General features: G+C 45.1%; 2 protein-coding genes across 2 annotated transcripts in view; both read left to right on the forward strand.

Annotated features, from left to right (window-relative positions):
- LOC117056185 (zinc finger protein 208-like) overlaps positions 1-14,357 on the forward strand; it is a 231,917-nt gene that overhangs the window by 77,349 nt on the left and 140,211 nt on the right. The gene's annotated exons all lie outside the window — the stretch shown is intronic.
- Positions 3,056-10,497, forward strand: LOC117056183. The gene is made up of 2 exons (XM_033166366.1): positions 3,056-3,208; positions 6,314-10,497. Exons 1-2 carry the CDS (start codon positions 3,112-3,114, stop codon positions 10,042-10,044), a joined length of 3,828 nt encoding a protein of 1,275 aa, XP_033022257.1. The 5' UTR covers positions 3,056-3,111; the 3' UTR covers positions 10,045-10,497.

A 14,357-nucleotide genomic window follows, 5' to 3' on the forward strand; every position in this document is an offset into this window, starting at 1 on the left:
TTGTTGACTTGGACAGAAAGGCATGCTCATCCAATTTGCAGATGACACTGAACTGGGAAGGGTAGGTAATACTGAAGAAGAGAGAATCAATATTCAATATGACTGAAACAGACTAAAGAACTGGGGCAAGACTAACAGCACTGGTTTCAATGGGGATAAAATGTCAGTTTCTGCACTTAGAAGTAATAAACAGATGCACAAATATAAGATGGGGACACCTGGCTTGCCGGCAGTATATGGAGAAAGGATCTAGAGGTCTTAGTAGACCACAAGCTTAAAATGAGTCAACAGTGAGATGCAGCAGTAAAAAACCAAACCAAACCAAAGGCAATCCTAGGCTGCATCAACAGAAGTCTAGCGTCCAGATGAAGGGAAGTGATAGTTCCACTCTATTCTGCCTTGGTGAAACCTCACTTGGAATCCTGTGTCCAGCTCTGGGCGCCACAGTTTAAGAAGGATGTTGAAAAGCTGGAAGGTGGTTAGGATGCCCTTCCCTAGTGGAATATCACAGGCATTTCTGTGGTGGGATGAACAGCTGGGTGCTGGAGGAACCTAATGCCCCGTCAGGTGTGGTCCTGGTCTCCTTAAAGGAGGGGTAAGGATACTACACTGAAGGAAGCCCTCCTTGGATATATAAATTTTTACAAAAAGGGAAAGAAATAGGAGCAAACATGGGCAGCCTTGTCTTGTAAGCTTGGCCCTGCTCTTCTCCCTTTTGGCAGCTTCGAGTTTATTCCAGCCACACTGTCCTACCAAACCTGCAACTGTTTCTGCCAACCTATTAATAGCACGGCCAGTAATCTGGCAACTGCATTTTGGACTGATTGAAGTTTCCAAGTGGGGCTGGATCTCGTGCGCAGAGTGCAGGGAGTTCAAACTGGGCTCTGCCGAGTGAAGTGAAAGCGAAAGAGGCGAAGGCTCAGGGAGCTCAAGTCCACAGCCGGTCAAGACCAGTTGTAAGGAAGGTTTCTACCTTTCCCAGAAAGGGAGAGGTTTCCTTTCACCAGTGTAAACACATCCCACACTACAACTCGTTTGGGTTTTCTGGTCAGGTGTGTGTGTGTGTGCGTGTGTGTATTGGAGAAAATAATAATTCACAAAACTATCATTTTGATTATTCCATTGACTTTTTGGTTTATATCCTAGCTAAACTGAAAAGGTCTCTACCTTCCTTTTACAGTACAGAACTAGCTGCTTTTAGGGACTGCATGTAGTGAATATTCGTTCCAGAACACTGAAAAGAATAAATTGTTATGGGCTCTATGGTGGTCACCCTATGCCTGAAAAGAGAATCGGCTAGACAGGGCAATTGGGATTAATCTTGAATTGTTTTGCAGACAGATGGAAAGGGGTATTGGGAGACATTTAATGAACAGGAAATGTAGTCAAAGTCTTAATAAAGAAAGACACTGGAAATGGTTAAATGTAAACAGATGCTTTAGCTGAGATTCCTGCATTGCAGGGGGTTGGACTAGATCAGTGTTTTTCAACCTTTTTGGGGCAAAGGCACACTTGTTTCATGAAAAAAATCACGAGGCACACCACCATTAGAAAATGTTAAAAAAATTAACTCTGTGCCTATATTGACTATATATAAAGTAATTCTCTTGAATTTTTCAATTTTTCCCACGGCATACCAGGCAACAGTGGTTGAAAAACACTGGACTAGATGACTCTAGGGGATCCCTTCCAACACACCTGGAGTACTTTGTAAGGTTCAGGGCACCACAGTTTAAGAAAGATACTGACAAGCTGAAACATGTGCTGGGACAGGAGACCAAGATGATGAAGGATCAGGAAACCAAGCTTTTTGTTGGGGGGAATGGTTGAAGGAGTTGGTTATGGTTAGTCTGGAGAAGAGAAAACTGAGACATGATATGAGCCATCTTCAAATACCTGAAGGGCTGACACAGGGAAGATGGAACAGGCTTTTTGCTGCTGGTCCAGGGGGCAGGACCTGAACCCATTGATTCAAATGTCAAGAAATGACTTTCCAGCTGAGCATTAGGAAGAACCTTGTGGCAGAAGGAGCTGTTTGTTCGACTGTGGGACACATTCCCTTGTTGTTAGGTGGTGGTCTCTCCTTCCTTCGAGGTTTTCAAGCAGAGGTTGGATGGCTATCCGTCAGGGATTCTTCAGCTGTGATTGCAGGGGGTTGGACTAGCTGACCTTTGGGTGTGCCTTCCAACTCTACAATTCTGTGCTCCTCTACAAAAGATTTTCTATGAGTTATTTGACCCCCATTGTGCCATGAACTTCTTGGTGCAGCACAAATAGTAAGATAAGAGAGCAGCAACTTCCATTTCAGCTTGTATTCATCACTATCAGCGCTGCTTCCACTGCAGTTTGTTTCTGCCAAATACTACTTTGTGTATCCAGCTGTTAGCTATGGCAGCATCATACATGATTCCTGCCATATATGTTGTTGTTATGTGATTTGGCTGGCTGCACGTGTGAGTTCCCCACTTTGACAGCCTCCTTGAACACTGTGCCAGATAGTTGGGATATAAAACTGGTGGCAGTAGTGATGAATTATTTCTCTGCTATCTGAAATGTTCTCAGCAGGCACAATTCTCAGCCAAATGGAAATTCAGTGTAGGAAGCATCCAGTGGTTGTGCATGGAAAATATATACCTTCCCTTCCAGCTCCTGTGACCCCTTGTGCCCACCCAAACCCGGTGGGATTCACCCGTCTTTGGGCCTAGGAATCCTGTCCAAGCAGAGCCCCCCTTGGCACATGATCCCTTTGCCCAGTTTCCCCTCCCACTGCAATTCTGTGTGGCACAGTCTCCAGGGATCCCTGGGTAGAGTTTTCAGCTGCTACAGGGGGCTGTGGATGGGAGGGAAGCAAGAAGATGATGATGAGTTGCACAAGCTGCCTTCCACATGTGCAACTACGGCATATAGACGTCTAATTCCCCCACATGATGTGACATTCCCTCCCCTCCCCTCCCCCCCCTTGACGGCATGTTGGCATCCCTCTTTGCATGGTAGTGCTAATCTTCCTCTTTTCCCCACAGGCTTTGCATGCCGAATAATCTTTCCAGAGTCCTTCACATCACTTGTTTCTTCCAGGGAGGAGGAGGCAGGAGAGCAACCTGGATCTGAGCCATGGACAGATCAGACGACACGGTTGAAATACCAGCCCTTGGCCGCCCATTCCAGCTGGGGATGCTGTACGACTGTCGTAGAGATGCCCTCATCCCAGGTAGAGCTGGTGCAAGGAAGAGCTTACACTGAAAAGGGAAAAATTACTCATATCAAGATTAGCAGCTGGCCCAAACAGTGCAGTTTCAGTGCTAAATGCGCTCCTCAAATTCATTTTCAACATCCCTTGCTGTCTGCTTCCACTACTTTTGCCAAAGTTTGTGTTCCTTTATGTTGTCTTCATTTGGACAAGACTTCCATTTATTAAAAAGAAGTCTTCTTGCCCTTGATAGCTTCTTTGCTCCTTAACCTTGCTGCCATCGTCTTGGCCCAAACCATCATCATCATCATCTGCCAGTAAAGATTCAACAGGTGTGTTCTATTTCAATTTTTTTAAGCTTGCTGAAAACCTTTCTAGTCCACCAGGCCTATGCAGACACTGGCGGAGGAAGGTGGGGGCAGGGCCTCCCCGCATGCACCAGGTGCCATTCTGGGGAGGGGGGTGTGACATTCTGCGTGTTGCCCGCCCTCAGCGCTGACACACACACACCTCCGGCAGGATGCGTGTCGCGCCACTGGCAGGTCCTGAGCGCCACCAGCGGCATCCCAAGCGCCAGGACCACGCCCCCTGGGTCTCAGGCACCGTGCCCCCTGGGCATCACACGCTGAGCCCCACCCCATGGGAGGTTTGCTCCACCCTGGGCACACCGCACCGGGTGCCCCAGATGCTTCCTCCCCCGCTGTATGCAGGCCATTAAGAACACACCTTTCCACAATTATTATTGTAGGTAAAAAAACGGCATTTTCCAGCCAGAACCTGCCAGAACTCAGTTCTGGCTCCTTTCAGGTGGGCACCATTGCATTATAAGAGAACAAGGGAGGCATTCAAGGTTAATTCTGGCATCTTTTTTTCTTGAAAAATAAATTAAACATAAAAACTTCCCAAAACAAGGCTGCCTTCAGATGTCTTCTATAGGTTGTCTAGTTACATTTCTCCATACCCTCCAACATTTCTCTGATGAAAATGTTGTTGTTCAGTCGTTCAGTCATGTCCGCCTCTTCGTGACCCCATGGACCAGAGCACGCCAGGCACGCCTATCCTCCACTGCCTCCCACAGTTTGGCCAAACTCATGCCAGTCGCTTCGAGAACACTGTCCCACCATCTCGTCCTCTGTCGTCCCCTTCTCCTTGTGCCCTCCATCTTTCCCAACATCAGGGTCTTTTCTAGGGAGTCTCCTCTTCTCATGAGGTGGCCAAGTACTGGAGCCTCAGCTTCAGGATCTGTCCTTCTAGTGAGCACTCAGGGCTGAGTTCCTTCAGAATGGATAGGTTTGATCTTTTTGCAGTCCATGGGACTCTCAAGAGTCTCCTCCAGCACCATAATTCAAAAGCATCAATTCTTCGGCGATCAGCCTTCTTTATGGTCCAGTTCTCACTGATGAAAATAGGGATGTCCTAAACCTAAGGGAAAGCGGAACATTCCTGGATCAAATCAGAAACCAGGATGGCTTCTGTAAATCCAAGACTGTCCCTGGAAAATAGGGAAACCTGGAGGGACTGTAATCCATTGTTGTGTTCCTGTACCAATAATTTAACAACTTTCACCACTGTAACTAAACCAAGTTTTACTCCCTGTATTTTTTGACTACTGTATGGAAAAGCACATGAATCTGACCTTTGGAGAGTTTTTAAGTAAACCATTATTAACTTACCAAACATGGTCTTTTTAAATGTCGGGGGAAGAGGGGATTATTTTGGAAGGAATTCACAAGGATATATTTTATTTTATTTTATGAGAATTTATTGGTATTTTAAAAGAGAAAATACAAAAAAAACATACAAAATACAAAACACAAAACTAATACAATACATAACAACATAACTAAGAAAAACAAAAACAAAACCTCACAACCAAACATCTATTTAACTATTCTAATCTTATTTAAATCTTACTTGGGGGACTTCCTCACATCCTCTCTTCTGCGTTCATTTCAAATATACTGTAGTAACTATATAACCACTTTAAATTCCTCTTTCACGACTAATCTTAATTCTTGTCTATTATCTTATGTCTATAATCTTATTCTTAACAAAATTACACAAAATCACAATTCTACCTACTTATATCCTATTTTAAGCTAACATTTTATACTATCGCCTATTATATCCACTGATTTCAATTTCTAATTTCTAACTTTTCAAATTCAAATAGTCTTTAAATTTCTTCCAGTCTTCTTGCACATTCTCCTCCCTCTGGTCTCGGAGTTTCGCGGTCAGTTCTGCGAGTTTTCCATCTCTTAGCAATTAAAATCCTAGCAGCTGTTGTGGCATACATAAAGAATATTCTATCTTTGTTGGGAACACAAGCATATATTTTAAAGGTCTGACAGCCTAAATCTCCACACTTTGCTTTGCTGCATATTTTGTGATTTTAAATCTGCTGGGGTTCTCTCACCAAAGTGCTTTGCCCCTAACTTGGATCTTGGCCTTCAGTGAATTCTCGTTTTTTTCCTTGCAAGTCAACAATTAGCACCAGCTCTCTTTGGCTTCAATCAGGAGATGTTCACAGCCCTAAATGGTGGTGATTGAATCTTATCCCTGCTGCTGAGCTAGTGTCCATCCCCTTTCTGAGGCCAGTACAACAGACGCTCATGAAATGTTCACATTTGTTCCACAGTGTGGTGTAGTGGTTAAGAGCGGTAGACTCGTAATCTGGGGAACCGGGTTCGTGTCTCCACTCCTCCACATGCAGCTGCTGGGTGACCTTGGGCTAGTCACATTTCTTTGAAGTCTCTCTGCCCCACTCACCTCACAGAGTGTTTGTTGTGAGGGAGGAAGGGAAAGGAAAATGTTAGCTGCTTTGAGACTCCTTCGGGTAGTGAAAAGCGGGATATCAAATCCAAACTCCTCCTCCTCTTCTTCTTCTTCTTCTTCTTCTTCTTCTTCTTCTTCACTATCATTTCTGCCTTTTGCAAAGTTTTACAAAACTGCACAAACCTCTTTGTTTGGGGATGAAAGTGGGACAAAATTCATGAGTGCAGACATTGTGGGCAATGAGAGCTCTATTTTAACTCCTTGTTTCCCTGTTCAGCCTTAGGCATTAGGCTAATTGTGTTCTATATTTGGACATACTCAAGCCTTGCATATTTCTCTGCTTTATCCCAGGAATCACCCTTTGGGGCCATGACTCACTTCAGAAGGACTTGTGTATCAAACCACAACCCAAGGCTGAATATGAAATCATTGCATCTGACTCCATCGATGATAAGGCCTCTGCCCTCAATGTCTCAGCATCACTCAAGGCCAGTTTTTTGGGTGGAATGGTTGAAGTGGGTGGATCAGGCAAATTCCTTCAAGACACCAAGAAGTCCACAAAACAGGCCAGAGTCACTCTGCAGTACAAAGCTACCACCAAGTATTCACAGCTGACCATGAGCCATTTGGGAATCCAAAATGTCACTTATCCAGCTGTTTTTGAGCATGGCACAGCCACCCATGTTGTCACTGCCATCTTGTATGGAGCCCAGGCTTTCTTTGTGTTTGACCGAAGTGTCTCTTCTTCCGAGTCTGTGCAAGATATACAAGGAAGCCTCCACGCTGCGATCAGCTTGATTGCAGTCTCTATCAAAGGGGAAGCATCTGTCGAGATGGAGGAGAAGGAGAAAGCCCAAACGGAGAATTTCAGCTGCAAGTTCTATGGGGATTTTTCTTTGGAAAGTAATCCAGTGACTTTTCAAGATGCCATGAAAGTCTACAGCGATCTGCCCCAAAAGCTCGGGAAGGATGGGGAGAAGGCTGTGCCTGTCAGAGTTTGGCTGTACCCACTGACCAAGCTAGATTCCAGAGCAGCTAAGATGGTGCGTGAGATCAGCTTAACACTGATCTTTGATGCTCAAACTGTCTTGGAGAAGCTGAATGAAATCAACATGCGATGCTATGATCTGGCTATGAATCCTGTTGCTGAAAACTTCCCAGAATTAAAGATGAAAATCAAGAGATTCAAGGATCTGTGCAAGCAGCATAGGCAGACTTTCCAGAAACACCTGGCAGGAATCCTGCCTTTGATCCGGGGAGGGGGGAAAGAGGAAAGAGTTCTGGTGGACATTTTAATGTCCATTAACCAGTCTCCTTTCAATAGCCAAAGACTCTGTGAGTTTTTGGACGCCAAGGAACGAGAGATTAATTTGGTGAATTCTTACCTTACTATCCTAAGTGGAATGGAAGTAATCTCTTCCCAGAACAAACTGGAAGAAATCGTGCTAAACCCTGTGAATGAGTTTGTTGTCTCATTTACCTTCACTTCTTTAAATGATGAGGAACCATTTTTAGCCAGCTTACAAAACTGGCTTCAGAAAGATTTTTTTCAGGAAACAGCAAATTCCACCACTGGCCATTCAACACCCAAGAACACTAAAGCTTGGTTTCAGGAAAAACACAGACAGACAAATGCTCGGAAAGCTGCCAAGTCCATTGCTAATTTTGCCCGAGTCAATAAATCAAACAGGAATACCCAGTTCCTTGTGGCTTCTGTCCCAGATCAGGACAACCCAGGAGCTTCCATTTACCTCTATGAAGATGGGGAGCTGTTCAGCAACAACTTCGAGCTGCCCTCAAAACCTCTCCCTCCACTGATTGGGCGAATTGGACATGACCATGTGCAGCTGACATTTCAACCAGATAAGTATGGGAGGGCTTCAATCTCTAGCTATCAGGTAGAGTACAAAATTGCAGGAGAAGAAAATTGGAAGATTGTGAATACAGACGACAGTCAGGAGACATTCCAAGTGAGAGGGTTGAGTGCAAACACAGAATACCAGTTTCGATACACTGCTAGGAGCAAACCAGGACTTAGTGAGACCAGCAACGTGAGTAAATCTGTTCAGACACTTCCTACCAGCCCTCCTGGGAAACTGAGAGTGATAATTGCAGAGTCTTCCAAAATCAGTATAGCCTGGGAGAGCCCAAAGATCATTGGCGAAGGAGCTGTTATAAAGGAATACAAAGTGGACTACAGTGAAGACGCTGGAGAGGCAAAAAGCAAGGACAAAGATAAATGGGCTGAAAAAAGAACAGGGAAGAAAACAGAGTTCTGTGAGATTGATGGTCTGAAGCCCCAGACATCCTACAGATTCAGAGTCTCAGCCATGTGTGCCGGTGGGGCTGAGAGTGAGCCCAGCAAAGAGATTGAGGTTTCCACATCATTGGAAGGAGACAAGAACAGAGTCGCTTGTAAATACCTCCAAGACAGCAGCCTGGTTGAGGATGGGCCACCAGCAGTGTATGCTCTGCCACTGGAGGCCATACCAGATGTCTCTACATCCTGTCGAACATACCAGCTAGGGAAAGAGAACATGCAGGTCCCCAACAAAGTGATTATGGTGATGGGGGCAACCGGGTCGGGGAAAACCACTCTCATCAATGGGATGATCAATTATGTCCTAGGTGTGCAATGGAGAGATGATTTCCGATTCAAACTTATTCATGAAAACACCAACAGAAGCCAAGCTCAAAGCCAAACGTCAGAAGTGACTGCCTACGTCGTCCACCACCAAAAGGGTTTCCAAGTCCCCTTTTCCCTCACCGTTATTGACACTCCAGGATTTGGAGACACAAGAGGAATAGAGCATGACAAGTTGATAACAAAGCAGATCCGGGAGTTTTTCTCCTCCCCAGGGGGCACTGATCATATAGACGCCATCTGCATTGTCGTGCAGGCCTCTTTTGCTCGTTTAACTCATGCCCAGAAATACGTCTTTGACTCTGTGCTCTCCATCTTTGGCAAAGATATCAAGGACAACATCCAAGTCCTGATCACTTTTGCAGATGGACAGACCCCTCCTGTTCTCGAGGCCATTAAGGAAGCCAATGTACCATGCGCCAAGGATGCCAAGGGCACCCCTGTGCACTTCAAATTCAACAATTCAGCACTGTTTGCCAACAATCCTGTGGAGCCTGGAGGCAACTTCAACTTTGATGAAATGTTTTGGAAAATGGGCACCATGAGCATGAAGACCTTCTTTGATTCATCCCACACACTAGAAACGAAGAGCTTAACGTTGACGAAGGAAGTGCTCAGGGAGCGAAAAGAGCTTGAAGCTGCTATTGAAGGCTTGCAGCCCCAAATCAAAGCTGGACTGGCCAAGCTGGAAGAACTGAGGAATACGCAGAAAGCCCTGGACAAGCATAGCGTTGACATGGCGGAAAACAGAAACTTTACGTATGAGGTAGATGTACCTATATCAGTGAAGCACGATATAACTGGCACGGGAGAATACATAACTAATTGCATGAATTGTCACTTCACCTGTCACTATCCTTGTGGAATTCCTAGAGATGAAGATAAGCGTGGTTGTGCAGCTATCAATCAGAGCACAGGAAGATGCACAGTCTGTGCAGGCCGGTGTGTGTGGAATGTGCACTTCAATCAGAAATACAGATTTGAATATACAACAAGAAGAGAAAGAAGGACCTATGAAGAACTGAAGCAAAAGTATGAACGTGCCTCTGGCGAGCTGATGACCACAGAGAAATTGCTTGAAAATCTTAATGAGGAATATGAAGAAGTGAAACACATCTTAGAAGAGCTTATCAAGAAATCATCTCAAAGTCTCCAGCGCCTTCAGGCGATTGCACTGAAGCCCAACCCTCTCTCTACCCCAGAGTACATTGATCTGCTCATCATGTCCGAAGAACAGGAGCTGAAGCCTGGGTATCAGGAGCGAATCCGGTCCCTGAAGGAAGTGAGGACAGTAGCGGAGTTAATACAGAAAATTGCCAACAGGGAGCCTCTGCTGCCTGGAGAGCAGGAGCTGTATGAAAAAATTGAAGAAAAAAAGTCCTCTCTGTCAGGCAAAATTAGGAAAGGGGTGGCAGCTGTTGTAAATTGGTTTAAATAAGGGGGTCATGTACAGCTTTTCAGGCACCCTTTGTTTGCTTTTGGCTATCAGCAGAGAGCTCAGGTTCTGTGAGTGTAATTCAGACCAGTCTCTTGCTTTCTGTGTGTACTTGGGTGAAAGTGGCTGTGGAAACATTTGTAGCTGTTGTGAGGTGAGCTTATCCACATCTTTGTTTGCCTGGCCAGTTTCGCTCGGGGAAACCTGATCTTTAGTGCTGAATCAGAACTAACAGCAATCGGGTTTTCTGTGGAATGCCATTTGTTCTGATTTAGCGCTAAAGAGCAGGCTTTCTGGGGGAAAGCGGTGGGGCAAAGGCAAAATTGCTTGGAGCTGTGCCTGGAAAGTATGAGACGAGAGGAAAACTGCTCAGAACCATGCTTCCCAGACACAGAACAAACAGAAGTGTGAACGAGCCCTTTGTTGTTGCAGACAAAATGCTTCCTAGTCATTGTTCCTACCAGCTTATTGTCTCATGGGTGATGGGTGAAATGCTGTTCTCTTCAGGGATTTGTATTCTCTGCAATGACTGCCAATAATAATAATAATACAGTAATAAGGAAAATGAATGGGGCCTCATATGGAAGTGCTGCTTCTAACCACCCCAGCATAAGAATGTGCCCATAAATCTGCCTCCTCTAGCAGACTTTGAAACATGATTGGAAACTAGGAGTGTTGCAGGAATGCTCTTGACAGGAGCTGCTTATGGCCCCTTTGTTCTAGCAAGCTTTTGACCTGCCTGATTGATCTCTCTCCCATTCTGAGGCATTGCTTATTCTGTATTGTTCCTTATCCATAGAATCTTAGAATTGTAGAGTTGGAAGAGACCCTGAGGGTCATCTAGTCCAACCCCTGCAATGCAGGAACTCAACTAAAGCACCCATGACAGATGGCCACCCAACCTCTGCTTAAAAACCTCCAAGGAAGGAGCGTCCACCACCTTCAGAGGCAGTCTGTTCCACAGTCAAACTGCTCTTACCATCGGACAGTTCTTACTAATATTTAGTCAAATATCCTTTCTTGTAACTTGAATCCATGGGTCTGGAGCCCTTCAGATATGAAGATGTTTCTCATGTCTCCTTTTAGTCCCCTCTTCTCCAGGCTAAACATACCCAGCTCCCTCAACCGTTCCTCTTAAGGCTTAGTTTCCAGAGTAGATTTTTAACTGGCAACCGATTAGAATCTCTCTGTGTGTGATTACTTGTAATATTTTTTCTTTCCTTTTCTTATTGCTAGCCATCTAGATGTCTTTTTGAAGATCCAGTAGGATACATGTATAATTTCTTTTTGAAAACACTTTACCCTCCATTTATCCGCATTTTGGGGGAGCATATTCTATTCCTGTTTGAACCAGCAGTGCCAAAGAGGCTCCCTGCCCAGGAATTCCTGGAGCTGAATCAGAAATCCAGTCTGAAGGATCCATGCCTAGAAGTCATATTCACCAGAAGGCGACTAGGGCATGACCAGATCACCTCAGCTGGCTGACAACAAGATGAGACCAGATCCTGCCTCTTTTCCCGCACTGGGAGACTGCTGAGAAACTCGACTGCCGGAGATGTCTTGTGCACTTTGCATTTTGAACGATGCACGCTGTAACCACAATTGCGCACTGATTTCTCCCGTGTTTGGGGAGTCATGTTTTACTTCTTTTTGCCTGCTTCCTGCAGCTTTGCTAAGAAACAGCCTCTAAATAAAAGCTACTCAGTTCTTTAAGAATGGTCTCATCAGTGTCTCCTGAGCAGGGCCTGTGCAAGACATTTTGCTGCCTGAGGCGAATTACAAGATGGCATCTGTTCCTCATACAGAAGTTGGACCAGCAGTTGGACCTTAACCCAGCCTGAGTGCTGAGAGAGTGTCCTCCACCACACCTGAGGCAGCACGATATTTTAGTAGGGCCAGGAGGACATGCTGGGTAGTAGAGCTGTGCCCCACCTTCAGTTGAAGCCCCAATCCTTTTCCCCATTTGTTACAATTGAGGTTTTATTAAGACTTTTCATATTGCATTAACATTAAAAAGCAAACTGATCTAAAGAAGAAGAGAAAGAACGGTGCAAAGTCCTCTCTGACAGGTAGATCTTAACTCTTATCCCACACAGAAGGAGGTTCCACCTCCTGTGTTGGATAAGGCAGAAGGAGGTGGACCCTCCCAGCTCTCACCTGGGAGCTTCTCTCTCTTCTCCCAGCTTCCCACCTTGGAAGGATCCTTACTTCCCACACTGCCTCTCATACAGGGTCCTTCACCAACCACCCATCACCCCAGATCTTGAGCCACTTCAGAGGGATCTGGGCTTGGGTCAAATTGGGTTGAGACAGCCCCAGATCAGGTCGGGCCACTCGCTGCAATCCAGAACTGTCAGGTGGCCAAACTCATGGTGGCGCCAGGCAAGCTTCTGTGGAAGAGTCTGCCTATGACCCTGCCTTACTCCAGAGAAGTCCTTGGGGTCATCCTTCCCAGGCTTCTAACTGGCAGAGATCTCTCAAGTCCTAGTCCAGCACCCTACTCACTGCACCACACTGACTAGGATGGTTGGAAAATGGCTTCCCACTCGTGACTTAGCCAAATGAACCATTTATCCATATTATTAATATTCTAAATAAGATTGCAAATGTACTCTGGTTAATAAATGCAGGCGTTTCGGGGCTTTCTAGAATTCTGCTAGGAGTATAATTGGTAATATGTGAGATTTCCCCCTGTCATTATCAAGTCTGTCTCCTGCGGGTGTACTCCATATTCATCGACTAGATTTAGCTAACACCCTGGGATCTCTGTTGAAATGGAATCTCCTCATTGTCTATATGCATGCCCTGAAATGGAAGGAATCCGATGTATGCCTGTTTCTCCCCACACATTGCCTCTCTTCTGGTATCACGCAGCAGGGGAGTGTGTGTGTGTGTGTGTGTGTGTGTGTGTGTGTCATCCTGACCTTCCATTCAGGACAGGACCACAGTGGCAATCTGGAAGACTGGAAGGGGGACTTTTCAAATGAAAACAAAATCGAAAATTCTTTCTAGTAGCACCTTAGAGACCAACTGAGTTAGTTGCTGGTATGAGCTTTCGTGTGCATGCACACTTCTTCAGATACCTACAGGTGGGTAGCCGTGTTGGTCTGCCATAGTCAAAACAAAATCGAAAATTCTTTCTAGTAGCACCTTAGAGACCAACTGAGTTAGTTGCTGGTATGAGCTTTCGTGTGCATGCACACTTCTTCAGATACTTTTCAAATGAAAACCAGTTTGCAGAAGTTGACAGCTGATCACCTCTATGACTGGTGCTGCAATGACATCTGGCAGTGCTGGGAGGAACTGCAGTTACTGAATCTGGATCCATGGCAAAGTTTGAAATAGTCTTCTAGTGCAGTGTTTTTCAACCACTGTTCCGTGGCAGACTAGTGTGCCGCGAGATGTTGCCTGGTGTGCCGTGGGAAAAATTGAAACATTACTTTATATATAGTCAATATAGGCACAGAGTTAATTTTTTTTAACATTTTCTAATGGTGGTGTGCCTCGTGATTTTTTTCATGAAACAAGTGTGCCTTTGCCCAAAAAAGGTTGAAAAACACTGTTCTAGTGAAATGGAAACAGACTGTGTTTTGCAGAAGGTTGGTCCATTTTGGGTGCAGAACAATCTCCAGCTGCGGAAGGGAATTGTTGGCAGGGCAAAAGAGATCAAGCTGCTCTCCCTTTCAAAGTCAGCAGGTAACATGCACACGCCAAATGAGCTTCTCCTTACATTTCCCAGACACACACCCAACATTTCTCCAGTGAAAATAGCCTAATGATAATTTTACTATTTATACCCCACATCTTACAGGGTTGCTCCAGCCACTCTGGGCAGCTTCCAGCAAATATTAAAAACATAATAAAACATTATTATTATTATTTAAACCTTCCCTATACAGGATTGCCCTCAGACGGCTCAGGGGTCGGATAACTCCGTGCCCTCCAACATTTGTCCAGTGAAGATAGGGACGTCCTAAGGAAAAGTGAGACATTCTGGGATCAAATCAGAAACTGGGATGGCTTCTCTAAATCATGGTGGATGTCCCTGGAAAATAAGGACACTTGGAGGGTCTGATTTCCAGCAAGTCATGAATTTCATAAATTACACATCCTGTTCCCTTGTCGGCCTGCAGTACAAGAAAGGAACATGCCCATTATTTTAATGCATGTCAGCCACAGAAACAGCCCATCATTTTACGTAACAATATCTATTTTAACAAAGGTGGCTGCAGATTAGAAAAGCCAAACAAGGAAGAAGCTGCGGTCCATTTGAGCAGTCAATCTGTGGTATGTTTTGAAATTGCAGTGTATTATTG

The sequence above is a fragment of the Lacerta agilis genome, chromosome 12 (genome assembly GCF_009819535.1).
Source record: "Lacerta agilis isolate rLacAgi1 chromosome 12, rLacAgi1.pri, whole genome shotgun sequence".
Taxonomy (NCBI): Eukaryota; Metazoa; Chordata; class Lepidosauria; order Squamata; family Lacertidae; genus Lacerta; species Lacerta agilis.

Excerpts from the sequence above, each read along its gene's own strand:
- LOC117056183 (XM_033166366.1), top strand. The coding sequence starts at position 3,112 with ATGGACAGATCAGACGACACGGTTGAAATACCAGCCCTTGGCCGCCCA. Across the intron at positions 3,209-6,313 it reads TAGAGATGCCCTCATCCCAG|GAATCACCCTTTGGGGCCAT; the intron begins GTAGAGCTGGTG and ends GCTTTATCCCAG.